At 45.4% G+C, this 27,952-nt stretch overlaps 3 protein-coding genes and 1 long non-coding RNA gene across 5 annotated transcripts; 3 read left to right on the top strand and 1 right to left on the bottom strand.

Moving 5' to 3' along the window:
• Positions 1–732: 732 nt before the first annotated feature.
• On the top strand, positions 733–2,658 carry COX6A1 (cytochrome c oxidase subunit 6A1). The gene is made up of 3 exons (XM_069558187.1): positions 733–882; positions 1,029–1,171; positions 2,365–2,658. The coding sequence occupies exons 1-3, from the start codon at positions 780–782 to the stop codon at positions 2,446–2,448; spliced, it is 330 nt and encodes a 109-aa protein (XP_069414288.1). The 5' UTR covers positions 733–779; the 3' UTR covers positions 2,449–2,658.
• Positions 2,659–3,573: 915 nt separating this feature from the next.
• Positions 3,574–13,877, top strand: GATC (glutamyl-tRNA amidotransferase subunit C). The gene is made up of 4 exons (XM_069558186.1): positions 3,574–5,936; positions 6,045–6,217; positions 11,468–11,571; positions 12,777–13,877. The coding sequence occupies exons 1-4, from the start codon at positions 5,721–5,723 to the stop codon at positions 12,827–12,829; spliced, it is 546 nt and encodes a 181-aa protein (XP_069414287.1). The 5' UTR covers positions 3,574–5,720; the 3' UTR covers positions 12,830–13,877.
• Positions 7,997–20,840, bottom strand: SRSF9 (serine and arginine rich splicing factor 9). 2 transcript variants are annotated; one of them, XM_069558185.1, is made up of 4 exons: positions 20,135–20,835; positions 17,634–17,794; positions 15,988–16,160; positions 7,997–8,261 (listed from the first exon to the last, which is right to left on the bottom strand). In XM_069558185.1, exons 1-4 carry the CDS (start codon positions 20,320–20,322, stop codon positions 8,181–8,183), a joined length of 603 nt encoding a protein of 200 aa, XP_069414286.1. In that variant the 5' UTR covers positions 20,323–20,835; the 3' UTR covers positions 7,997–8,180. The 2 variants fall into 2 exon arrangements, with proteins under 2 accessions (XP_069414286.1, XP_069414284.1); XM_069558183.1 differs by lacking the exon at positions 7,997–8,261 and adding an exon at positions 14,104–14,597 and having other exon boundaries at positions 20,135–20,840.
• Positions 20,562–27,932, top strand: LOC138422750 (uncharacterized). Its single transcript, XR_011250005.1, has 3 exons — positions 20,562–20,894; positions 26,245–26,405; positions 26,568–27,932. It is a non-coding gene; the product is annotated as an uncharacterized lncRNA (long non-coding RNA).
• The last annotated feature ends 20 nt before the right edge of the window (positions 27,933–27,952 follow it).

The following is a 27,952-nucleotide window of genomic DNA, read 5'->3' on the forward strand; positions in this document are numbered from 1 at the left end:
GCACTGGGTCTTAGTTGCCACATGCCAGATCTAGCTCCCTGAGGAGGGATGGAACCTGAGCCCCCTGTATTGGGAGGGTGGAATCTTAACCACTAGACCACCAAGGAAGTCTCTCTTACGCATCTGTTTTTTAACTTTTATTTTTAAAACTGTTTTTAGATGGGTAGAAGAAGAAGAAAAAAGAAGGGCAGGAAAGAATTGCAGAGATAAAGTATAAGAAGTGTCAATTGTTTCCCGTTGCTATTCATTTACTCAACATATTTGTGTTGAGCACCTGTTACTTGCCAGGCACGATCCCAGAGTTTGGGGATGCTGCAGTGGCAAAATCTCTTGTTTCCCCTGACAGATTATAAGCTGTGTGATGCCTACAAAATAATAATGATGACAATTATCATGTCCTAGTGTCTTGAAAAAAAAGCGGAGTCAGATGATGAGGAGGGAAAAAGCATTTTAGATAGGGGATTTGTGCTTGGAACCTGTTGATTCGCACGGACTCCAACGAAGGGAGCGACCCTGGATGCCAGGGTGTCCTTCCACAAATCTTTTTTTTTTATGCGCTCATCTTCACCGCGGTGCTGACCTTAGGAACAAGGTACGCACACAGGAGTGCTGAGCGCATGCTCCCTCTGGCTCCCGCTGCTCCGAGCTTTTAGGCTACAATGCGCAGCCTCCGCGGAAAAGGTACCACCCACTAGGAACTTCCTTTTGAGGTTGTAGTCCCACCCCCACAGCCAACATTCTATTTCCGCTTCCGGCGCTGCGGCGGACCCAGGTCGAAGATGGCGGCGGCAGCTGGATCTCGGGTCTCTGGGCTGCTGGGTCGTTCCCGCCTGCAGCTGAGTCGGTGTATGTCCAGTGGCGCCCATGGCGAGGAGGGCTCAGGTACTGGGACCGGGGTCGCGGGGCGGGCCTCAGGTCTGCTGAAGAGAAGAGCGGCGGGATTTTGACCTTGGCTCGAGGACTTGGGGGAGGGAGGTGAGACGCGGGCGGCTCCTCGCCCGGCCTGAGCGGTCGTGCCCCCTCTGCAGCTCGCATGTGGAAGGCCCTCACCTACTTCGTGGCGCTCCCCGGGGTGGGAGTGAGCATGCTGAATGTCTTCCTGAAGTCGCACCACGGAGAGGAGGAGAGACCCGAGTTCGTGGCCTACCCCCATCTCCGCATCAGGTCCAAGGTACCCCCTTGCAGTCTCTTCAAGTGTCTGTTCGCCTTTCCCCAAATGCCCTAGTCCAAGTTCTTAATCCTCTAAAACGGTGGGTGCCGGGCGTGTACAGTTTCTCATTTAATCCTTCCAAACACATTTTTATTTTCTCCGGCCAGGCCTGAGTTTTCTTTTTTAAGGTCATACAAGTGCCCTTCGGTTTTTTCTTTCTCTGAGTCATCCCACCTTTTACCTTCTGATACTGTTAACAGTTGTCGGTTGTACAAAACTTGGAGGTTTGTGAAATTACCTTAAGCTGGCAGAGTCGGAAGGCTCAGCCTTCAGGTTCACCTCTCTAAAACCTGGACATCTGACAGCTACTAGCTCCATAAGGAAGAGATTGACAGCTTCTGATCTTCACCTCTATGCTAGTTACCACCCTGACTGTGTCATTTTTTGACTCTTGATGTAGATATTTAACTACTATCTCACTTAGCTCAAGTGGAAAATTAAGCTGGATTCTTAAATTTAGAAAGAATTGATGAGTCTCAGCGCCACTGCCACCCTTGTCAATAGAATTAGAAGGCATACATACAGTGAAATGTCTTAACCTCAGTACCATTGACATTTGGGGCTGGATAATTCTTGTTGGGGCAAAAGGCAGTCCTGTGAGTTACAGGATATTAGGAACATCCTTGATTTCTAACCACTAAGTGGTAGTGGTACCCCCTCTTCAAGATGTCTCCAGATACTGGCCTGTGTCTCCACAAGAGCAGAATCATCCTGGGTTGGAAATCACTGCCCTGGAGCAATGTTTTTCAAAAGTACCACGCAGAATAGTGGAGGGTATGTTGCAGTTTCCAATCCAGAGATTTGTTTCAGGTCCAGAAATCTGCATTGAAGTCAGCATCTCCTCCCCTGTACCTGCTTCTAGCATTCTGATATAGGTGATGGGAGGACTGCACTTTCAGAAACACAGCACTGAGGTTTACAGGGAGAGGCTTAGGAGTACCGAACTTGAGTTTGCCTTTCCTACTGTCCTCTTTACGGGCTCCCCTGGAGTTTATAAGAGCTCTCTTATGGGAGCACTGAAACATGGCAGTTATGTAAAGGATGAATTTCCATTTTGTTTTTATCTGTTACCTGTTACTTGCTCTGTTTTAAGCAGTTTGTGGCAGTGCTGAACTGTTTTCTGGAACTGCCTAATGGCCATCTTCACTCCACAGCCCTTTCCCTGGGGAGATGGTAACCATACCCTATTCCATAACCCTCATGTGAATCCGCTTCCAACCGGCTATGAAGACGAATAAAGAGAATCTGGACCACTACCCAGTGGGGACCACAGCACTGGTTTGGACCATTACTCTGCACGCATGGACCAGAAAAGTATATGGGACCTTAAGCTCACCACTTTGTATCCAGTGATGACCATTACACTTGAGGACCATTATACTGATCTTCCATCCCTTTGCTTATAGCAGGAGGAGATGGCTTAAATAAACAATTTAGTCATGACCTGAGAGTTGCATTCTTTGGTTGTGTTTTTCCCTCAGAAAGTAGCATTAATATTCTCTCTGTTTGTACAGTGACAGTCTGTGACTGCTGTTGACAGTGTTTCAGTTCCAGTTCAGGCCTCCCGAAGAACAGTGTTTGTAACAGGCCTGGTCTTGGTTTCTTGTGCCTGGGGTGGGTAAAGCAAAGATCTAAATTGACCTAATTAACAGTCAGAATTGGGTCCTGGCAAACTTTGGATGGGAAAGACACTGGCATTTGCTGAAGGATACTCCCTAAAATCAGTTTTCTCCAGAGGTGGCAAGTTCGCATCTTGGGTCCTCTCTCAGCTCCCTTCAGGCTGGAAGGGTTATAAACTTCTGGAGAAATAAAGGCAGTATAGCAGTATGACACTTTCTGCATATAGTACTGGCTTTGTTTGTTTCTGGAATTAAAAATTTCCTGTAGCCATAAGAATTAGAAGAAACAACAATCAATAATAGTTACAAAATCACCCTTGAAGAGCAATTAAAATTTCCTCTTCAAAATTTAAAACCTTTCAAGTACCTCAGATAGTTGGTCATTTTATGGGCAGGATAAAGTAAAAATAGCAGTAAAGTGGAAGAGAGATACAGAATCTAGGCTTTCTGTAAATCAAGTTTCATACTGTGTGGGCACACAAAATTTTCTGAGTTGGGTACCATTATATAAACATTGAAATCAGTGAGGTTTCCATTTGCTATACCATACTACCTAGCTTAGATAAATCTTCATTTTTAAGTTATAAAGCATATAAAACTCTGCCCAGTGTACATGAGATGTGTGGGGTTCACAGGATGGAAGTCGTTCCATAAAATGCACTGAGTTCCAGGAACAAATAATGAATATAATCTGTTACAATTTATTTCATCTTCATGATTTCAGGCATTACAGGGCAGGGTGAGTAAACAAGGCAAGTAAAGTGACCTCTTCAGCCTGCCTGCCACCCCCCCATTTAATCATATGCAGCATTTTGGCATTTTTATGATATACAGGTTGACTTAATTCATTGACTTAAGTTGAAAGCTGGCAGCAGCAAATCTTGGTAATTTAGGATCTTCCTCCATAGCCACTCCAAGGATTTTAATTCCTGAACTACACGAAGTGCTCTGAAATGGTGTTCGCTGCAGCATTCATGAAGCTTTCACATCTTAGTATGAAATCTGACACCTCTTGTTTAGGTAGGAAACTGTTGAAAGCGGTCTTCCTCTTGGCTAACCCAGTCCCCCAACAATCTAACAGTTAAATTATTATATAAAAATAAAACTGTGCTTCTAAGCATTGACCGAAACTGTTGTGCTGGGAACCCTTTCTAGAGTATTAGCTCCCTTAGAGAAATGAGATCTTAACCAGTTGCTTCCATGAAACCCCAGCAGAGTGTACGTAATGTCCTTCAAAGAATGGCTCGAGGTGAGGCAACCTTATCCTGACAAGCTTACTAGAGTTTTTATACAAGATATATTTAAAACTGATCCCAGACCAAGTACTGCAATGATAATCCCAAATAATCCCATTATTTAGAATACTGAGTTCCTGCTGTGATGCCAAAGCCAGAAATCTCAAAGAGTGATGGTTCATCATTTTTTACAAATGAGAGAGGTATCAAGGAGGAAAGGAAATTCTTCCCTCCTAAATTCATCAAATCAATGCTATCTTCAGTTTTAATTGACACGATCCAGGGTCCTCAATTTCCTGATTTGAGGAGTCCACTTTAAAGATGACTGTCAAGGTCAAGAAGAGCTTTCAGGCTTTTCTTTGCCATGGCCCATGAACTCCAGTCCTTCAATAGGAATCTCCTTCTCCTTTATCGCTTTCTGATGGAAGAAAACATGATAAAGGGACTACATGAAGCCTGAAGTCAAAACTTTAGAAATACTTTGTAGAATATTTTGTACTTTAGGTACAAAAGTAAATCCAACTGTACCATAAGGACTACCAAACATGACAAACCCGAAGTATGATTATGAAGAAATTAAGTGTAAGACCAGAGAGAGAAGTTGGAGAGTTGTAACAAAATTCAGAAGTGCAATTTAAGCAGTATCACCACTCTGTTGTGATACTTGTTTAGTCACTAAATAGTGTCTGACTTTCGTGACCCTGTGTGACCCCTGCCAGGCTCCTCTGTCCACATGATTTCCCAGGCAAGAGTACTGGAGTGGGTTGCCATTTCCTTCTCCAGGGGATCTTCCAAACCCAGGAATCAAACCAGCATCTCCTGCATTGCAGGTGAATTCTTTACCACTGAGCCACCTGGGAAACTCCTATTGTGACAGACACAAGTTCAAATCGGTCCCAGGACTTACTGGCTACGTAACTTTGAGCAAGTCTCTCTTTCCAATGTCTACGGGACAAAGACAAGTCCACCTGGACTTACTGAGGATGTTTTTTAAGTTAACTAATTGGGACTGCCTTGCCCAGGGCTGTTCTTACAATCAGATCTGTTTCACATTCACTGTGCTGGAATAAACATGTTCTAACTGGCTAAGAGAGAAAACATAGGCCAGTGAAGGCATTGTGACAACATAAGAGGACCCTCCATGAGGTCTAACAGGCCAGAGACTTAACACCCCGTCTGTAAGTGGAAAAGTGCACCACAGCAAAATCCAAGGACACTTGATTCTAGTGAACTTCGACTACTCGTTTAACTATTTCTGGGCGTGAGTGTTCCACGCATAAAATACAAATAACTGGGCTCACTTTGCAAGTTCAGGTTCATCACCAAAGGAACCAAAGAATGTAATTGGGCTCCGCAGAAAGTAAGGTGCTGCAAAAAGACTTACCTTTGACATTCGGAAAGATACCACGCATCCCGGGTGGTGAATGGTAAGGGAGAGAACTGCCACTGGTCTCATCGAGGCTTTTCTTCCACCCTGCCCGTCCCAACCCCCTCGAGCCGGGGCCTAGGGCAGAGGCGAGAGGGCCCGGGTAGGAGCTCACCTGAACACACTGCTGGTAGCGCTTGAAGAGGTCGGTGCATGGGTCCCCGGAGCCATCCCCCTTGAGGAACTTCTCGGCAAACCAGCGATTGAAGCACTGGTCGTACTCGCGCTTCATGTCTGTGCAAGCCTCCCCTACGCTGTTCATGGCGTCGGCGTCCGCGGCGGTGGCGGCGCTCTCGGATGTCATCACTTTTAAGCGCGTCGCGCGCTTAGGAGAGGATGCGCTACGGCGGCCGACAGGGAGCGAAATGTGGGCGCGGGCCGTGCACCTGGGTCTTCGGGCTGCGGCGCGCGGGAGCCGGGGCTTCACCTCCAAGGCGGATCCTCAGGTAGAGGTCGGGGAGTCCAGGCGGGTGTCGGAGCGGGGCGGAAGGCGGAGCAGGCCCCACCCGTAACCCACACCCTCCGCCTCATTCGCCCCCCCACCCGGCCCCCAGGGAAGTGGCCGGGTCACGGGCGAGCTGATCCAACACCTGGAGCGGCTATCGCTGGTGGACTTCGGCAGCCAGGAGGCCGTGGCCCGGCTGGAGAAAGCCATCGCCTTCGCCGATCGGCTCCGCGCGGTGAACACCGACGGAGTGGAGCCCATGGAATCAGTCCTGGAGGACAGGTAAGCTCGCGGCCGCGCGGCCCTCAAAGGATGGCCCGCGGCGTCTTCGCTATCAGTAAGGGCTGGAGCTTAGTCTCTCATTCCACCGAGGGGAAAAGAACATTAGCGACACGCGAGAACTTGCGCACGGTCACCCTGCGAGTAAACGCTTTCGCTCTTTGCGTCGTTCGTTAAGGATCCTCTCCCTCCCCTTTAAAATCCTCTAGCCCTCCCAGTGTAACAAGGAACAAAATCCAAACGTCTAAGCTTTCACCTTCTAAGCCCAACTTTCTAGAGCGCCCCCTACCTCATCACTCAGACCACTTGACTTCCTGCCTATTTCTGCTACACGCCAGATTCGTGGCTTCTCTAGGTCTTTGCCCTTGCTTTTCTTTTTGTTGGACAGTTCGTCTCTTTGGCCTCTCCTTTGTTGGCAAAGTAATGTCTCTGCTTTGAATATGCTGTCTAGGTTGGCCATAACTTTTCTTCCAAGGAGTAAGCGTCTTTTAATTTTATGGCTGCAGTCACCATCTGCAGTGATTTTGGAGCCCCCCAAAATGAAGTCTGACATTGTTTCCACTGTTTCCCCATCTATTTCCCATGAACTGGATGGGACCAGATGTCATGATCTTATGTTGAGCTTTAAGCCAACTTTTTCACTCTCCTCTTTCACTTTTATCAAGACGCTTTTTAGTTCCTCTTCACTTTCTGCCATAAGGGTGGTGTCATCTGCATATCTGAGGTTATTGGTATTTCTTCTGGCAATCTTGATTCCAGCTTGTGCTTCTTCCAGCCCAGCGTTTCTCATGATGTACTCTGCATAGAAGTTAAATAAGCAAGGTGACAATATAGAGCCTTGATGTACTCCTTTTCCTGTTTGGAACCAGTCTGTTGTTCCATGTCCAGTTCTAACTGTTGCTTCCTGACCTGCATATAGGTTTCTCGAGAGGCAGGTCAGGTGGTCTGGTATTCCCATCTCTTTCAGAATTTTCCACAGTTTATTGTGATCCACACAGTCAAAGGCTTTGGCATAGTCAATAAAGCAGAAATAGATGTTTTTCTGAGCAGAGACATTACTTTGCCAACAAAGGTCCATCTCGTCAAGGCTATGGTTTTTCCAGTGGTCATGTATGGATGTGAGAGTTGGACTCTGAAGAAGGCTGAGTGCCGAAGAATTGATGCTTTTGAACTGTGGTGTTGGAGAAGACTCTCGAGAGTCCCTTGGACTGCAAGGAGATCCAACCAGTCCATTCTGAAGGAGATCAGCCCTGGGATTTCTTTGGAAGGAATGATCCTAAAGCTGAAACTCCAGTACTTTGGCCACCTCATGCGAAGAGTTGACACATTGGAAAAGACTCTGATGCTGGGAGGGATTGGGGGCAGGAGGAGAAGGGGACAACAGAGGATGAGATGGCTGGATGGCATCACTGACTTGATGGACATGAGTGAGTGAACTCCAGGAGTTGGTGATGGACAGGGAGGCCTGGTGAGCTGCAGTTCATGGGGTCACAAAGAGTCGAACACGACTGAGTGACTGAACTGAACCACTCTAAATTCTCCCTCCACTCCCTCTAGTCACTGTCTCCTTATCCTGTCGGGTTTTCTTCCACTGTTTTTCTTGATTATCTTATTTTTGTTGACTTGTACTATTTCTTGTAATTAGAAAGTGAGCTCACATCTGACTTGCTTACTCCTGGATTCCTGTCTCAAAAATTTGTTAGATATACACTTTTTCTGACCTAGGGGTTCCCTGTCTGTGACATATATCTGTGACAGTGCATCAAGATGTGTGCACGAGCATTCAGGGTATGCAAATCTGTTGATAATACAGAGCAACAGAAAAGAAACTGGGAGGGATTGGGGGCAGGAGGAGAAGGGGACGACAGAGGATGAGATGGCTGGATGGCATCACTGACTCGATGGATGTGAGTTTGAGTGAACTCCAGGAGTTGGTGATGGACAGGGCGGCCTGGCGTGCTGCACTTCATGGGGTCGCAGAGTCGGACATGACTGAGTGACTGAACTGAACTGAAGCGTCCTTCATGGCTAAATTAATCTTCATACACTGAAATGACAGTTAAAAATAATGAAATAACTATATATGCTGATATGGAAAGGTTTCCAGGGTATACTTATTAATAATAAAAAAGGCAAAGTTCAGAATATGGTGTGTGGTTTCATTGATACTTTATGTGTAATCCATTTTATATACTCTGGTGCATGCATTAAGTTGTTTTGTTCCCTGAAAGGGCATGCAAGAAACTGTTAACCATGGTTAGTGTTAGAGAAGGTGGAAATGCAAAGGGAAATTTTACCTTTGACTGCCTAAGGGGGCAGAGTAATAATCCAAGTAGTGAAGTAGTGTAATGCAACCCGGAGGGCTGGGTCTTTGACAAAGCAGCTTGTGTATACTGTACTTAAAGTGTGTAGCCCCTAACCACCTCTACCACTTATTGCCAAATCTTAATACATTTTTAAAGAAAACACTCTTTTTTGCAAAGCAGACTTGTTTGCCATTTAGGAGTGCAGCTTCTTGGGAAGGATAGGTATGCAACTTACAAAGATAAGGGCAATCTACAACCCTGTCCTAGCCTTTTCCTGATGGAATTTTTAAAAATAAATTCCTGGTAGAAGTGGGCAAAAGCTGACATTAGTCAGTGCCAGTCAAGAGAGCCACACTTATGTGTAACTGTAACCTTCGTGTTGAGTGCTTGCTAGCCTCAGGACTTCCCCGGGGTTCCAGTGGTTAAGACGCTTCACTGCTACTGCCGGGGGTCATGGGTTCGATCCCTGGTCCAGAACTAAGATCCCGCAAGGAGTGTGGGGTGGCCATAAAAGAAATAGTCGTCCCATAGAAACTGTTTTTTCATCTCAGAGCCAGAGAATGACTCACATGGCATCTCTGATTGCAGTCAAATAACTCAATACTTAAGATGTCCCTCAGGGCTTTATTTGCCCCATCAATTAGCTCTCATTTCAATCTGCATGAAACTAAATTAAAAGGCTCGTAGATGGAGGTAGACTGGTGGCCAGAGAAACAGCTCCTCGCAGCTGATAGCTGGGAAGAGGCAGAAAGAAGCTAAAACAACAGCACAGCTGCCCCATTGGCCAGCGCAGGGCCAGCTGAGGCACTTCCTCCATCATGCTGCCACAGTGCTCTCCGTGAACTCAAATGCATCGCCCACAGTTACTGGCTTAAGTGCCTTGTCCATGAGCTTTAGAGGGCAGATTTTTTTTTTAGAGATTTCTAATTCACAGTTGAAACTGTCCTCAACCAGGGCTTTTCATCTGATTGAGAACACAGCAAGATCAATGGACTCTTTTTCAATTCTTCCAAGGATGGTACATAACTAACAACTAGACCAGATGCATAGAAGTTGTCCTACATTTCTGGACTAAACTCTCTTGTAGAATCCCGACTGAGAAAGATGAGGTGAGGTAGACCTTCATAATTGACAGGCATCTGAAGAGCTCATCTGGTCCTGTTTCGTGTTTTATGCATGATTCCAGGGTCAAGAAAAGTTAAGCAACTTGCCAAATGAGGGGCCTACTTGGTGTGCCCTCACAGACTCTGGGTTCAGTAGCCTATGATTAAGAAAATAGGGAGGTGTGGAATACAAACAACTTCATCTTAAACAGTACTTGGATAGAAACGTGTGATAGTTAAAGGGGTGAATTTCCTCCTTCAGGAAACCTTACTAGGAAACCCAATTACCAAATGAGTGGACCTGGGAAATTTTTTATATTGGTTGCGCTGGGTGTTCATTGGTGTGTGAGCTTCGCTTGTTGAGAACCACGGGTTCTAGAGCATGTGGGCTTAGTTGCCCCTTGGCTCGGACCATTTTAAACATCATCCCAGCAATTCTCTGAACCTTTTTATTTTTTATTTTACTTATTTATTTTTTCTGAACCTTTTTAGAAATAAGGTAACTGATACATGGAAAGGATAAGTAACTTGCATACAGGCCATGTGGAGCTCTGGGGTTTGAATTCCGCAGTGATTCAGGGGCCCCAGCTCTTAAACATTTTGTCATATTGCCCAACAGAAATATTAACTCCAGAAAGTCCAATGGTCACCTTTACAGATGATTTTTACTGTTCTCCAAGTTTCCTTAAACGAGTGTATATTCCTTATATGGTTTAAAAAGAAAAAAATCTAGTGCAACCTTCACTTTTTTGGCAAGAAACTTCAAGTCTAGACAGATCATACTTGTCCAAGGTCACACAGTTAAAACAGTGCCAGTCCTAGAACAGAGTTCAGCTTTGAACTCTTTGTACCATTAATGTGTTTATCGTGTCTCATTTGGGGCTGGGTGCCCCAAAGAAACAGAACCAATCCTTTCCTTAAAGAAACTTATGATTACACCTTGGCCTTTCTGCACAGCCTCTACAGATGTTCATGTCCCATCCTTGCCCTACTGCGTGTCTGGTTCAAAGCAGAAAGCTTGGCTGCTATCCTATTAGTGACTGAGTATACTGCTTACTTTTCAGCCCAAGTATCTGGAAGCCATCTCAAACCTCTTGTCATACACTTTCAAACCTTAAAACAGTAGTAAAGCCCCACAGATGTGTTCAACTGTTTGGTTTCACTCGTCTCCCATCCGGATAGTTTAATGAAGCCACTAAGCCCCAACAACAGTACAAGATTCTTGGGCTATGTTTGTGGTACATCTTGCAAGGGAAGGTACTTTTATATCCAAAGGTGGCTGTGATGAAGAAAGCACTCATCTTAGGGGCACCAGAAGCAGGATCGGATCCCAATCCTGTCCCTTAGCAGCTTAAGTCACTTATAACCACTGTTGAGAAAGTTTCTGTACCTTACTCATTTCCCATCCCCATCGTCCCCCACCCCCGAAATCCAGCTCTTTCTTGATCATGGTTAAGGGGTAACATCACCTGTTCTGAGGACCGAAGGCTGGGTGGGGTCCCCTTATCAATTTCCTTGGCAAGCATCGCTTACCTCTTGTTAGACTTAATACACTGTATTGTAATTGCCTTTTTACTATCTCCACGAAAAGCACCTTACCCATAGTAATCATCAAAAATATTTATTAAAACTTGTCAATACTGAGGAATTATTATTAATACCACTTATCTCACAGGGTTGTTGGGGAAATCAATAAATGGTAGGCTGTTACTTGGTCTTCCATCTTTGAGTAGTGACTCTAACTCGAGAATATGCTGCTGTCTTCTCCTCCCACCCTTGACCCTTTCAACCCATGCCCGTGAAGCCACATTCTGAGAAGCTAACCTAAGCTTCTGGTTTTGTAGATGTCTGTACTTGAGATCTGACAATGTGGTAGAAGGCAACTGTGCTGAAGAACTACTACAAAACTCCCACCGAGTTGTGGAAGAGTATTTTGTGGCTCCGCCAGGTATGTGCTACCCAAAATGGCTTAACAGACTGTGCCACAGTAAATGTGAGAATGCTGTAGGAACTGTGAGGCCCAGATCTGCTCTGTGAAAGCACTCTGACCAAGTATAAAGAGGCAATGGTGATTGTCCAAGGGTTCAGACTTCTAGTTATAAGTTAAATAAGTCCTGGGGATGTGTGATGTACAGCATGGTGACTAGTTAACAACACTGTATTGTATATTTGAAAGTTGCTGAAGAGTAGATCTTAAAAAAGTTCTCACCACAAGAGAAGAAACCGTAATTAAGTGAGACAATGGATATTAACTAATCCTGTTATGGGAATCAATCTGTGGTATATACATATATCAAATCATTGTGTTGCACATCTTACACTTATACATCTGTATGTCAGTTATCTCGATAAAACTGGGAATAACAAAAACACAGTATGTATAGGTGGCAAGGTGGCAGTAGATTCTGGAAGTCACATTAACCTCTAGGGGTCAATTGGTAACAGGAATGAGGAAAACAAAAACAGGACTGGGGTGGGGAGGGCTGTGCCTAGTGGCAGATCTGGAGCTCTACCTTAAAGGGACAGCTGGCATGTGCTACTTCTCTTGTTCAGGGCCAGGCAGGGATGGGAGCCCAGAGAACCTGGACATCTGGCATTCTGTGTGCTGGTTCCCAAAATTTAATTGTTAATCAAAGACTTTAAAAAAGTAAAATAGTGTGAAAGTAAAAAACGTACCTGCAAGCCAGATGCATCCTGTGAGTCATCAGTTTACAACCCCTAGTGTGGAAATTTGCATCTTTAAACCTCACTGTAACTATTTTAAAACTCTGGGCCAATAATAACACCCAGAACTTTGGGTGTTAATCTCTGATAGTTGTTACTGTTTAAGCAGACATAGCCATTGATCACATACGCTGTTTGTCACACAAGACCTTGTGTCAGGTTTTGCTTCTTGGGAAAAATTGAGTTCATATTGTCTCTCCTTCCTCTCCTATATACATACAAATGTCTAATTAACCTGTCTCTGCTACTTATTGACAAGTGTGCATTAATTAGGCTTCACTTATAACTGGTTCTTTCAGATACTCAGAAAAACAGGGTAATAGCTATACTTACTTCCATTGCTTATTTTTCATGACAAATCAGTTAGCTCAGTGTAGAGCCAGCTGGGAAGCAGGCTTAACATTCCTTTTTGTTTTTCTTTTCAAACAGGTAATATCTCTTGGTCAAAGCTGGATGAAAAACAGCCCTTCCCACACCACTGAGTAGCTATTCTGGGAAGGGGCATTCTATGAACACATGGAAGTGCAGAAACTATTGTGCAACAAGTATTTTGTTATTATGAACACTAATGTACCACTTCCTTCAGTCATCTGAAAAAAGTGATGGCTAGGTATCTTTTACTAATTCTTCTGAAGATAGAACTGGGAAAGATCTAGCCAAAATAAGGCAGAGTCCCTGACACCAACAGGAAGTGGAAGGTATGGCTGATTTCCAAGGAAATGGATCAAGTATATTCATAGATACTCATAGACCATTCAGTGTGGAAGACTTTATCCCTCCCTAAAAGACTGTCTACCAAACTGCACTTAAGTGAATCTTTCTATTTATGTAATTGTTACAGACCTTGCATCCAATCACTTCATGACCACCCTTTTAGTTGCTGTTTGTGTCAACCTGAGCAGCCTTTTATCTTTACTAAACATACTTAAATTTGTTCTTGGGTACCCACTGTGTTTCAAGCAGAGTGCTGACTTTCTGCTATGGTTGAAGGTGCCCGGGGTAGGCAGTTTGGGGAGGTGATGGGTTGTTTATGACCTTCACGGTTGTCATTTCATGTGTGCGTAATTTCACCCCAAACTCATTGAGTTGTATAGCTCAATGTAAAAAGTACAGCTTTTATGGGTTGACTATATTTCAATGAAGTGGTTTAAAAAAATAGCCTGTGACAATGTAGCCCCCTTACCCCCACTCCCTGCCCCATGATTACTGAACTAAGCAGAATCCAAGACAGTGGGAGGTTTTGGTTTTGGGATCCAAGACAGTGGGAAGTTTTGGTTTTGGGGTTTGTCTTTTTTTATAGCTCAGATACCAAGGACAAATATGAGACAAATTTAGGAGAGAAAGTGACAGAACCAAAAGTTAAATATTTGAGTTTTTTTCCCTGACCAACTTGCTCAAGTTGGTTTTGGTTAAGAATTTCCCAATGATCTTTACGCTGGCACCCACTTTTAAAAACCTGGTTTTAGCCTTCTCATTCCCTCCCCTATCTGCAATGCTCCTCTTTTCATTAAAGCAGCTTAGTTTAGTTTACATGGTTGGCTTTGAATTATAAGAAAACCCTGAAACTTCCCTTGGATGTGATGTTCTCAGACCATCGTCAGAGCAACTAACTTTATCCCCAAATAAGTAATCCACTCCTGCTCCTTACCAATTGGGCCCAAGTTGCCACTGCAACTCAATGTTTTGTTTTGTTTTTAAACATATCAGTGTGCCTGCTGGTGAAATCTATGAACACAATCAAAGACAACTACACCTGTCAGTTATTAAACGTTTAAAATATATTTCTAAACAGAATGGGCCGACTCGGTCACAGTAACTGCTGATCTCCATAGAAGAGCAACCCACAAGGATACAGCACTGATTTTTTTCCCATCATCGGGGTGAAAAATATACAACTCGTTTCTGAACCAAAACCACAATTTCTGCAGTTAAAAATGTTTCACTGCTAATATGGCCCTGGTAGAAATTATGTAGTTTTATTTCCTTAAAAAAAAAAAAATTAAAAAAATCTCCTAAGACACTAAATCATCAATCTGGAATGTAGATTCTGAGCACAAAGCAGCTCAGTTCACCTAAAAAATAAAGAAAAAATTCCCACCACCTGTCTCAGTAGGGTCTGAAAGGAGAGAAGTAGTGTGGGGAACCCCTGCTTTGGTATGGAGAGTCACGGCCCCTCGACCCAGACCGAGACCGTGAATAGCCATAGCTGGTGCTTCTCTCTGGATAAACTCGGATATAGGATGTTTCACCCTGAAAATCAAACAAAAAAGTCAAGGAAAAAATAAGACCTAGAAGAATAAAGCACACCAACACTTAATATGGCCGCCTAACAATAATGTGTTGAGCACTGTTTGGCACAACAGTGCCACAGGTAGGTATTCTTGCTCAAGGTAACACAAATAAATGGCAACTCGATTATGTGATAAATAACTCAAATACCGGCTACTACTCTTAACAAACCTAAATTACTACCACTGACCCCCACAATCTAAGAACTGGAAAGGCTCTCAGAGGTCAGATATATGGTTCAATCCCCTGCCACCTTTTCTGGTGGGTACCTACGGAAGAAGCTGACCAGTATTCAGCACCTCCCAGGTATCAGGACCTGGGCAAGATGCTTCATAATTTAGCTTCCTGACAAGTCTTATAAGATAATGCTATTATTGCATATACAGGAACCAGGGTTCAAAGTTGCTCAGCTAAGATTTTAATAAGCAGCAGAGGAGTTGTGTTCAGGCAGGCTTTTCACCCTCAGCTAGCATTCCCAGATTTAAAGATGCTAAGATGAAAGAAGCCAGATGCTTATTCCCCTCAGTGAACTCAATAATTTGATTTACCCTAACTAAGGCCCCTCTCTGTGTAACTGAGGACCAGGTGCTGTTTTGTTTCTGCTCCAAATTCAAGTCCTAGAGGATAGTCTGAGTAACAGCACTGCTAAGGCATGCAGCCTCCGAGACATAGTTAGCAAAGTGAATCCTTAGAGAAAGAAATGGGCCTTGAAATTGATGTTTTCAGACATCCCTAAACCCCATAGCAAGCCAGGACAGTGTAACCAGGACAAAAACGTCCAATGGGTGGTCTGGTCTCCGTGGTATCAAAGGAATAGCTACCATAAGAATCAGACTTAAGTCCAAAACAGCAGCCACCTACTTGAAGGGAAGAACATGGAAAGCTAAGTCCCCAGGGTGAGATGATGAACAAGAAAACCTGAGCCAAGGGCTCAGGTTTCAAAGAGGCTTCTGCACCACTTTGGGAAAGGCAAAGTGAAGTGACAGCCAGCCCCAACAGCAGTACCTAAGAGGGTAAGGTGACATGGTTGGCTTGCAGAGCCCAGACCAGAGCCAGAGGGGGGAGAGCCATAATATTAGGTTCATGGAGGGACACTGTGGTTTAAGTCAGTCACATGACAGACTGGGTATTCTCTCTGGGTTAAAAATATTATGGCTGCAGACTTCTCTCTGCTATGACCCTGCATTGCTGGGGCATAAGGAATTCCTTGGCTTTGTCCACTCAAGATAGATCTTAAATGGTAATATAAGGTCACTGAATGGCAAACACATGGCCTGTTGCTACTTCTGCTAGCTCAGCTTCAGGTGGAATGGTCTGGCAACGAGCTCCTCAACAGCAGGTGGGGACTCACCTCATGAGAGCGGAATTTGGTTTCATCCAGTTTACGCAGGGCATATTCCATGTCTTCTTTTCTGAGATACTCAACCATCCCCATTCCATCTTTCTGCACATCTGCGTAACAGACGTCCCCAGCTTCTCGCATGTGATCTTTCAGGTCCTGCCAGCTGCCTGATGGAGGAAGTCCTAGGTGCACAGAACAAGAGAAGAGGCCACATCCTTCATCCATGTTAAGAGCCCCAAGACCTAGGGTCCTTTCCCCATCAGTCACTACTTTTAAATCCTGATGGTCCCCAAATCACAGATTTTGACAAGGGACACAAAACCAAAAAACACTAAAGTATGGGTGATAAACCACCATAAGCAGCTGGTCCTAGGCAACTCTCCCAGAGACTAAGCCTTTCTTGACATAGCAAGAAGTCCATCCCATTACAGATTTAGCATCTCTAAGAATTCAAAGCATCTCTTTCTCTGTCCTTCACAATTAATAACAAAATCCCAAGACTTTGAGTTCTAAATTTTTCCATTATGAAATTTTATCGGTACCAATTATTTCTTGTCTGACGCAGGACATTTTGAAACCATCTAGTAAAATAACCAAGGTGTAGATGAAGTAACACAAGAAAAACCTAAAGTTTGTTTTCTTGTAGGTGGGAATGACTGACAAACTAGACAAAATACCTCTTAAAAGATCACCAACACTCTTCAATACAGTAGGGGAAAAGGTAAGACTCAGACGCTAAAACTAGTCAGGAGTCATACAACCCTACCTGATGTCATGAAAGGGAAATGTGCTCCTGCTCTCAAAGGCTGTGTTTACCGCTCACAGCTCAGGACTGCAGCCATTTCCTAATAGTTTTCTAAGCAGGATTTCAGAGCAGCATGGAGAGAAAAAAAGATATGTATGACATCCTGAAGGAGGGAATAGAGTTCTGGGGTTAAACACTTACAAAGGGACACAGGCAGATACTGACAGTATCCCTCTTCAGCACCACGGGAGTCTGCTGCAACTGTGTGACATTCGCATCTAAGGTGCCAGGTTCCTCAAGATACCTCACTCTGCCAGGGGCCTAAAACACCCCTACAACATGCAGAAGGCCCCAGTTTTCTACCAGTGTGTTAATATTTCCAAAAAAATACATAAACCTCTGAGCTTAGCATCTCATCACTTGTCAACACTAGACATTTTGTTCTGTCCTTCGCAATACGATCCCTAAGACTACAAGTTGTTTGGTTTCTTTTTTACATAATTCCAAAACCATTACAAAATCTGGCCTATTTTAGGATCCAAGGCTAGGTATAATTTGTTCAAATCTGGCTTCCAGAATGTCTTTCTAGCAAGTCAGATGCCAAGGTACATTTCCAGAAGAAAATGTCTTTAGAATCCTGGCTGAAGAGGTTTGGGCATCATCTCTTTCAACGCTAGAAAAGTCCTTTTTTACAAGAAGCAAGTTTCTGTTCCGTCAAGGCTGCATGATCAGTGCAATTTCATTGGCAAGGTACCTGCCTCACTGGCAAGGCTTCAGACTGTCACTGTGCATGAGAAGAAAACCCCACACATCCTAAGCACTGAGAAACAATAGCTAATATTTCTGAGAGGCCAGACTCTGTGCTAAGTATTTCACATGCATCATCTCATTGAGTTTGAAAGGAACATACCTGAAACAAGAACTCGGAAATCAGATCTTCTCGTAGGAGGCCCACTCCTCCCACCACGGGGCCACCCACCCCGACCTCCGTAAGTCCTGGGGAACTCCACACGAAGCCGACACTGGCCATAATCGTAACCGTTCCTTCCATAAATTGCATCCTCAGCATCTCTGCAGAGAAAAGTCTGGAGTTAGTGTTGCTCAGGAGGACCGACTAATTTCCCTGTGAGGGGCATGAGTAACAAGTATGAAAAAAAAACCTGAAGTGAGAAAAAAGCAAAAGAACAAAACCAAGGAATTTGATGTACTACTGCTTTGAAGACCTTTCATGACACTGGAATTAAATTTCGCAGCTGTCACACACAGGGTTTTCTAGGTATGAAATGATAATGAATAAACAGGTAAGAGAATTCAGAAAAAATAAACTGTTGGCAGATGATTGATTTTGCGATAGAACAGTGTTTCTTTGACCTTGGGGAGCTGTTTCTCAAAATGCACACCACACACTAGTCCTTTAATATTCTTCCTCAAGGCCTAGTACATTCAGGTCTACAGAAGGAAAAACTCATTTAAAAATAGGGAAGGCTCAAATGACAAATGAATATTGGTGTTTTGTTTAAGAAATACAGAATTCCCTCAAGTGCAACTTTTCAGCATAGCTTCGAGGACTAACTTGTCAAAACCACTCTCTGGGTACAGTTTTGCCAAAAGAGATAAATATTCAATAGAGTAATACTTTAAAAGTCTTTCTTAGGGTTCTAGGGGAGTGAGGAACACCAAGATGGCTCTCCAGGATTTGACAGGAAAGAGAATGCCCTGAGGCTGGGGGGACAAACAGCTGAAGAAATACTAATGAAAGAATCATTCAGATGTCAGAGGCACATAATCGCTTATGAAGATTCTAGTCCCAGGATCAAAAGCAAGGAGGACCACATCCAGCTCAACCCTGGCTATATGCAGAATACAGTGGGAGAGAGGCAGTACTGCTAGGGTTTAACGTTGTGAATGAAAACTGACCTCAGTCAAATCATTCTGCTACTTACTAGTCGTTGCCTCTGGGTAAGTATGCGATCAGGACTTTACATCTAAGTGTAAAATGCCAGTTTTGAAAGGATTAAATAAGATAACTGTGTGCAGAGCTTTGCTTGAAACTTGGCACTAGCATATCAAAAAGACAGCTTTTCCATTATGAAAGGAAGGAGGAGAAAAAGACAAAGTAGCACATCACACAGTAAGTTTGTGTTCCAAGGAACAGGGGATTCAAATCCTACCTTCCCTGGTAGCCCTCCCTTTTATCAACTCTATCCTCAGTTTACTCAGGATGTCAAGTATGTCAAAAGTAACAGAGCCTACCTTGTAGGCTGTTCAAAATGCTTAGTAATATATAGTACAGTACATGACAAATAGCAACTGTTGAAAAAAACCCAAAACACCAGTACTGTTAATAATTCTTTTCCACTTTAGGTGTGGAAATGCCTAGTTCCATTTTTGAGGCAAATGGCAAAGATACTAGGAACGATTTCCGTCAGAATCTTTAGCCATCGAAGCCTCAGGGTGCGTCCTGCCTCCCCATCCTCAGACGCTCCCCTTGCTTCGCATCACCCGCCCCCAATCCCCCAAGATGGGCAAGACATCCCACCGGCAGTCCTCGTAGCGAAGCCCGCAGGGAGCAGACTAGGCAAAGCGCTCCCCGAGCCAATGCTGGAAACCAGAGAGCAAGCTCCGATTCACCCCAAGCATAGTAGCCAGCACAGTGCGGTGGCTTCTAAGAACCAACAATCGCAGTTTTGAAAGTTCCCAGGCCTTTTCTGGGAGACAAGGGCCGACACTCTGCAAAATCACAAAGACTCCTTCGAGCTCGTTTCGGATTGAGCGCGTCCAAACCCTCGGGACACCTTTATCATCTAGCGGTGGGAAGGAAGAGTGAAATCCGAGACCCCAAACCCCTGATGCTTTTATCAGAGCGAGGCTCTGGCCTCTGCGGGGCGGGGCGCGCGTGGATGGAAATCTGGTCCATCCAAGAGCCAGCCCGCTTTCGGCCCTGCAAAGGCATCCATATCGCCCCGCACTGTGCGCCCCCACAACGGCGAGTTCCAGCGGAGGGAAGGGGAGAGGGTAGAGAGGACAACCAGTGTCCTCACTCCTCACCGAGTCCTTTCCGGGCCGCCTCAGGGGCCAAGCTTCCCAAGCTCTGGGCCGCTTCCCCCGAAGGGTGCCTGGGTACCAGCCCCCGAGGCTGATCTGGGCGGGCTTGAGCCGTCCTCAGACCCGGCTTTTGTGTTTTCAAGTCAAAAAAATAATAATAGAGGAAGTGACGGAGCAAAGGACTGCCTGGAGCCCCGCGGTGAGAGGAGGCCTCAGCCTCCACCCGGGGGCGCCCTGAGGGGGTCTGCGGCGGGAGGGGGAGGGGAGGCCCTGGAAGCGAAGGGAGAGAAAGGGAAGGCGGGGGCCCGCGGCCTCAGGCTGACTGACGGGCGGGCGGGTGGTGGGTGGGCAGCGCGGGGCCCTCACCGGGGGTCCTCGAAGCGCACGAAGGCGAAGGGCACGAGGCCGTGCCGATTCTTGAGCTCGATCTCGCTGATGCGGCCGTACTTGTAGAACAGGTCCTCCAGATCCTTCTCGCGCACGTCGCTCGGAAGGTTCCCCACGTAGATGCGCCCGTCGCCCTCACCGCCGCGCTCGTCCGCCCAGCCCGACATCCGCACCGCCCGACGCCGCGGGCCCGCCGCAGCCCACGTCGCCGCCGCCGCCGCCTCAGCCGGTGATCCCCCCACAGCGTCCCCGCGGGCTCGGAGGCGCTCAGCCGCACAGCATTGTGGGAACGAGAGCGGAAGCGGAGGGGTCGGGAGGAGGCAAAAAGGAATCCTCTTAAAGGGGACGCGGCTGCGACGACTGCGCGTGCGCGTGCGCCCCCTGTAGGCGCCCAGGGGACCCGGGGAGCGACGACAGAGGGAGGTTCTAGAGTCCGGCGATTTGGAGTCAGTTCCTGAGGGCAGGTCGCACTCCCCAGCTGTGTCGACTTGGGCAAGTGACTCAGGCTCCCTGGGCCTCGATTTTCTCCCTCTGTAGCGCTGCCTATCTCACAGGCGTTTGTGAGCATTTGCTGAGGTGGACGCGGGTGTAGCGCTCGGGGTGGCTCCCCCGGGCCGTCACTCCGTGTGCTGGGCGCCAGAGGGAAGGAGTCGGCTAGGGCCTCAGGCTGATCCCACAGCGACCTGGAGGAGCCCCCGCCCGCTAGATTGAGCGGGGCCGTCGCGGCCCTCTGCCTCAGGTCTGTAGTCCCCTGGCCTCCGTCCCTGTTTTACAATCGCTTAGAACTAAGAGTGTAAGGTGGACTAAAATGAGTACAAGGAGGCCTGAGCTGGCCTCCGTAGCTTGGACGTGAAGTTTATCGGAGACCAAGAGGGAGTAAAAAGATCAGAACTGGGAATTCCCTGTCGCGCGCTTCCACTGCAGGGTCACGGGTTCAATCCCTGGACTGGTAACTAAGATCCTGCCAGCCGCGCGGTGCGGCCAAAAAAAGGGGGAATGGGGAATCATAACTATAGCGACTGTCATTATAGGGTGCGACTTGTGCTTTTAATACTCACAATTTGGAGGGATTACAATATTTAAAGCGAAGTTGCTCAGTCGTGTCCGACTCTTTGCGATCCCGTGGACTGTAGCCTACCAGGCTCCTCTGTCCACAGAATTCTCCAGGCAAGAATACTGGAGTGGGTTGCCATTTCCTTCTCCATACAATATTTTTAAAGGGGCGAAAACGGATGTATAGTGGGTCAGGATTAAAACCCAAGCCATACTTCCAGCCTACGCGCCTAGTCCTTCAGAAGTTGGGGAACTCAGATTCTCATCTTGGAACGTTTCCACACTTATGTTCCGTAGTGCAGAGCATTGAACCTGGGGACGTTACAAGAATGAGTCTTGATCAAAAAAGGTTTTTCATGTTAAAAATGAAACCTCTGGGGAATTTGCTGGAGGTCCAGCGATTAGGATGCCCCGCTTCCACTGCTGGGATCTGGGTTCTGTCCCTGGTCCCTGGTCAGGGAACTGAGATCCCTCAGGCTGCCTGGATTGATGGATGAGTAAATATATGAGAAAGCAAACGCAGTAGAATGTTAGCTGTAGAATCTAGATGGTGGATGTGTTCAGTGTGTTCACTGTACCATTCTTTCAACATTTCTCTGTATTTAAAAACTTTCATAATGTTGCAGGGAGCTATGAAACAAAAGCAAGCTCCATTAATGCATAAAACCAAACATTTAGCTCGAATGTAGCTGATTGGTAGTTATACCACCTCTGAATCTTTTACAATCAAACAAAAAAATCAAACATCCACATATAACTACTGAGTGTATAGCTTTTTGAAAGTCAGATTGATGGTATATATTAAGTTTTGATCATATACCTCTTGACCCAGTAATTCCACCTGTAGGATTTTATCACAAGAACGTAAGAAAGCCTCACAAATTTTGTACGTTCATTGCATTCTGTGCAATTAAAAAGTTAAACTCCTGATAATAAGGAGGTGGTTCAGTCAATAATATTGAATGTTACACAAGTATTAAATCATGTTTTGAAGGATATTAAGGTCATGCTAATTTAGTTTAAATGGTGCACATATACACATATAACTATATATTCTGAAGGAATCTATTAAACTGATTGACACTAATTGTCTCTAAAAAATGCAGTTGTGAGAACTTTCAATTTACATGTCATACATTTCTATAAAGTTGAAGATTGTTATTGCAACTGTTTTATTTTTGTATTCTAGGGGTAAAAATGGAAATAAAATGTTATGCAATATTGTTCAGTTCTGTGCAAGAGAATACATCTTTTTTTTTTCATTGCTAACCTCCCAAATGTTTGTGCATCTCTTGATGCAAGTGGTTTCTGTATTTTTATTTGTGCTTTTTCGTGTTTATTGTCTGTAATTGGCATGTACTACTTTCATAGTTGGGATAAAACAATAAATTATTTCTAAAGTAAAACAATCAGAACCATTTGTTGTATTCTGGATTATGTAAAGCTTCTAGATGTTCTTTGCTGCCCTTCAGAAAACAAGCAGGAAAGAGCCCTGGCCAGAGTATATAGGAGCTTATGTACCCTAAAGGCACCCTTAAGTCCAGAGGCCTCCTCGTTTGAGGGGTGTGCTTAGGTGTATTAACACCACTCTCTGAGGCCTACTGCTCCTACATGGTGTGGCCTGAAACGTGTTGGTGGAGACAGTTGGGTAGTCTCCTAGAGAGAGAGACATGGAGTCAGCTAAGTGACCTAATAAGACTCTAGGTACAAATAGTTATGATTCAACTTGTATTGTGCAAAGTTTTGCAGCTTGCGATTACCAAAGGTGTTCATACCTAACATTGAAAATGTGCCCAGATAATGGGCTGTGACAAGTACAGCCTTTCTGGATTAAGAAGAAGACAGCTAAATTGCTAAGAGGCATTATCCAGGGAACCTCAAAGGTGGCTTTTGTTTCTGTGAGCCCAGCTACTAACCTTTGCAAGTTGTAACCCAAGTGAAGCCAAAATCATGGTCTAATGCTTAAGGGGCCCCTGGGCTCCATTGTCTACTAAGGCCACAGACACTAAGCGGGGACACCCTTTTGAGCTTTTGCTCATCTAGTTATTCAGCATTATCAAGAGCATGCTATAATTTAGGCCCTGTTTGTATGCAGTAATAATCACTCTGACCTGTTACTAATCAGTCATTTAGAGCACAGCTGTGACAAGGGTAAACTGCCTTATGCATTGTTAGAGATGATAAGAAAGGCTTCCAGATGTTTAGGTTTAGCCTTCAGGGACAGTAGGAGTTAACCATAGGGAAGAAGAAGGCTTTTTAGACAAAAAGAACAGCGTGATGGATTGCCCAGATCATGAGCTTATGACAGAGTAGGGGCAACCCCCCATCACTCTATAGTATGGCTGGAGCAAAGAGTTCAAGTAGGAAAAAGGCAGGGGTGAAGGAGCTAGGTCTGGGGCCTGCAAGGCCTAGTAGACTGTTTTATGGAGTTTGGACTCTACTGAGGGCAGTGAGTAGCCATTAAAGGGTTTTAAGGAGTTGTATTGGGGTGAGACCTTCTCAGAAGGAAGTGGCAAATAAAGAGTAGGGGAGGAGACTAAGAGCTAATTTGAATGGAGGGCAGCTACAGGACAGTGGGGGAAGGAAGGGGAGACAGGAAGAGATGTGGCAACAGCGGCCATTATTGGAGAACTGGGGGAAAGAGGAGAAATAATTAAGGGGTCAGTGTAGGAAGTGTTGCTGTGTAATCCCAGTGTAAGCCCCCTGCTGTGACTTCATTAAAAATCTGCGTTCTCAGGACTTCCCTGGTGGTCCAGTGGTTGAGATTTCCAGTGCAAGGGGTGCAGGTTAGATCTCTGGTGGGGGAGCTGAGATCCCACAGGCTTGTGGCCTAAAGACCAAAACATAAAACAGAAACAGTATTGTAACAAATAAAGACCTTAAAAAAATCTGCATTCTCTGTTAATGATTTTGATTAGAGTTGGATTTATATTGTTCAGGAAAGATAAGACAGGGTGCTCAGATTAGCCTAAAGGTGAATGTAGATAAGAACAGGGATAGTCCCAGGTGGACTATTGACTAGCAGGTTACACGAGGAAGTATCATAAGAGTGGGTGCAGGGAGACACCAATGGGGAGACCACAGCTGTCATCCAAGCGTGAGAGATGCCAGTCAGCTGATGAAAGGTGATAGTGTGCTTGTGTGCTCAGTCACTTAGTCGAGTCTGACTTTTTGCCACCCCATGGACTGTAGTGCACCAGGCTCCCCTGTCTTTGGAATCTTCCAGGCAAGGATACTGGAGTGGGTTGCCACTTCCTCCTCCAGGGGATCTGCCCCATTCAGGGATCGGGCCTGCATCTCCTGCATTGCTGGTTGGTTCTTTACTAATGCATCACCTGGGAAGCCCAAGGTGATGGAGGTAGATGCTAAGAAGATGAGATATCCCAAGAGCAGAATCATAGGATCTGGAGATAGATTGGTCACGGGGGCTGAGAAGGAGGAAGAGTCCAGGTCGATTCCCAGGTTTCTGGCTTGGGGCACTGGCTAGGCAGTGGTATCATTCCGAGATGGGGAATGAAGCAGATGGAAGTGATCTGCGAAAGGATGGACAGCAATGAGTTCAGATACATGTGGAGGATATAAGAAGGAAGGTTAAGAAGTGTAATGACTGGGCCTTCCCTGACAGTCCAGTGGTTAAGAATCCATTTTTCCACTGCGAGGGGCATGGGATTGATCCCTGGTCAAAGAAGTAAGATCCCGCACACCACACAGTGCAACCAAAACAACAAAAAAACCTGTAAAAGGAAAAAAGAAGTATGATAGCTCTAGGCTATATGTCCCCTCTGTACTGAAAACAGAATCCCAGGTGCATGAGCAGGTGATGGGGGGTGGACATTGGAGACTTCAGGTACATGGGATAGACCTGCTCTTCCCACAGAGAGGAGATTTCATTTACACTGTGTTGTTGTCCGACTCTTTATGACCCCATGGACTGCAGCTTGTCAGGCTTCCCTGTCCTTCACCATCTCCCAGAGCTTGCTCAAACTCATGCCCTTTGAGTTGGTGATGCCATCCAACCATTTCATCCTCTGTCGTCCCCTGCTCCTCCTGCCCTCAATCTTTCCCAGCATCAGGGTCTTTTCCAGTGAGCCAGCTCTTCACATCAGATGGCCAAAGTATTGGAGCTTCAGTTTCAGCATGAATCCTTCCAGTGAATATTCAGGGTTGATTTCCTTTAGGATCCCATGAACAGTCTGGAAAGGCAAACTGTATGGGAGCTCAATAAAATTTATCATTCCTGATGTGATGATAAGAATAGCACCAGTGGGGTTGTCTTCAGATTAAAAAGAATCCTTTGACCTTGGCAGACTGTTAAGAGTTAAGGCATTTCCCACAGCAAGCCGTGCATTTACTCCCTACGAGAGAGCAGGGCAGTGCCCAGTAAAAAATAATAAGAAAACAATTAACACTGGGGATAAAACATTCTATGAACCTGCCCATCTGGTTTCCTCCCTTTGCCTATGACATCAGTCCCCTCTGGCATTCAGGCAAAATATTTTCTTCTCTGCTATGCTCAGTCAGGAGCTTCTCCCAGACCCTGGCTCTTAGGAGGAGTGGGCAGAAGAGGAAGTGATGGCAGTCAACCACTGGTGGGAATATGAGTCATCTCAGAGAGACTAGTCCAGGCTGGCAGGGAGGGCTTGGGCTGGGTCACTGTGGAATACGTTTTCTGGCCGCTGTACCCTGGGAGCTTTCTGTCATTCTTTGCCACTATATTTGTGCATTGGAGTCAAGTGAAACATTCTGGAGAGCTACATAATTAAGAACTGAGCTGTGCAGGGGAGGAAGGGGACAAGCAACAGAAGAGAGTTTGGAAGGAGGAACAGAGAGCTTCAGGGAAGCAAGTGCCATGTGTGGGAGGATGAGAAGGGAAGAAAGATGGGAAAGATAATTCAAGTAGAGTTGCAGTTCACGGTGAATACTTGGTGTTTTCTCTAAGAGACTGTAGAAAATCATTAATATCTTCAATTATTTTTGGATAATGAACTGATGTTTCTTTTTCTTTTTTAATTAATTTATTTATTTGGCTGCATCAGGTCTTAGTTCAAGGCGTTCGAACTCCTGGCTATGGTATGTGGGATCTAGTTCCCCTACCAGGGATTAAACCTAGACCCTTCGCATTGGGAGCTTCGAGTCTTAGCCACTGGACCACCAGGGAAGTCCCTGAACTGATGTTTCTGTGAATGTGGCCAGACAGGTAGGAATGCAAGAGCCTGATTTTCTGTGAGGTATATCTACAGCAGTGAGCGTGCTGAATTTGTAGCAGCCTCCTTGCTTTATTTGTGCCAACATCCTGTATTCTGAGATGGAGGCGGCAGATAGCTTGTTGTGTCAAGGCTCCTTTTTCTTGGATCCATAGGCTTCAGCTGTCAGCAGAGCACTGCCTCCCCACGCAACCCCGACAGACACCACCCTGAGAAGCTGTAAAAGTTGTAAAGTTGGACACAAAATATTGCACATGAGCAAGAAAGTCTTGGTTCTGGAAGGATATCGGCACAATGCTAACCAGTAGAACTTTGTATGAAAACAGAAATGTTCTCTTACCTGAGTTCTGTATAGTAATCACATGTGGCTACATGTAGCTCTTAAGCACTTGAAAGGTGGCTGCTACAGCTGAGAAGCCAAACTATTCGCTCAGTCGTGTCCAACTCTTTGCGACCCCATGAATCGCAGCATGCCAGGCCTCCCTGTCCATCACCAACTCCCAGAGTTCACTCAGACTCATGTCCATCGAGTCAGTGATGCCATCCAGCCATCTTATCCTCTGTCGTCCCCTTCTTCTTCTGCTCCTAATCCCTCCCAGCATCAGAGTCTTTTCCAATGAGTCAACTCTTCGCATGAGGTGGCCAAAGTACTGGAGTTTCAGCTTCAGCATCATTCCTTCCAAAGAAATCCCAGGGCTGATCTCCTTCAGAATGGACTGGTTGGATCTCCTTGCAGTCCAAGGGACTCTCAAGAGTCTTCTGCAACACCACAGTTCAAAAGCATCAATTCTTCAGTGCTCAGCCTTCACAGTCCAACTCTCACATCCATACATGACCACTGGAAAAATCATAGCCTTGACTAAACGGACCTTAATCGGCAAAGTAATGTCTCTGCTTTTGAATATGCTATCTAGGTTGGTCATAACTTTTCTTCCAAGGAGTAAGCGTCTTTTAATTTCATGGCTGCAGTCACCATCTGCAGTGATTTTGGAGCCTAAAAAAATAAAGTCTGACACTGTTTCCACTGTTTCCCCATCTATTTCCCATGAAGTGATGGGACCGGATGCCATGATCTTCGTTTTCTGAATGTTGAGCTTTAAGCCAACTTTTTCACTCTCCGCTTTCACTTTCATCAAGAGGCTTTTTAGTTCCTCTTCACTTTCTGCCATAAGGGTGGTGTCATCTGCATATATGAGGTTATTGATATTTCTCCTGGCAATCTTGATTCCAGCTTGTGTTTCTTCCAGTCCAGCATTTCTCATGATGTACTCTGCATAGAAGTTAAATAAGCAGGGTGACAATATACAGCCTTGACTTACTCCTTTTCCTATTTGGAACCAGTCTGTTGTTTCATGTCCAGTTCTAACTGTTGCTTCCTGACCTGCATACAGATTTCTCAAGCGGCAGGTCAGGTGGTCTGGTATTCCCATCTCTTTCAGCATTTTCCACAGTTTATTGTGATCCACACAGTCAAAGGCTTTGGCATAGTCAATAAAGCAGAAATAGATGTTTTTCTGGAACTCTCTTGCTTTTTACATGA

Source organism: Ovis canadensis, chromosome 17, assembly GCF_042477335.2.
Source record: "Ovis canadensis isolate MfBH-ARS-UI-01 breed Bighorn chromosome 17, ARS-UI_OviCan_v2, whole genome shotgun sequence".
Taxonomy (NCBI): Eukaryota; Metazoa; Chordata; class Mammalia; order Artiodactyla; family Bovidae; genus Ovis; species Ovis canadensis.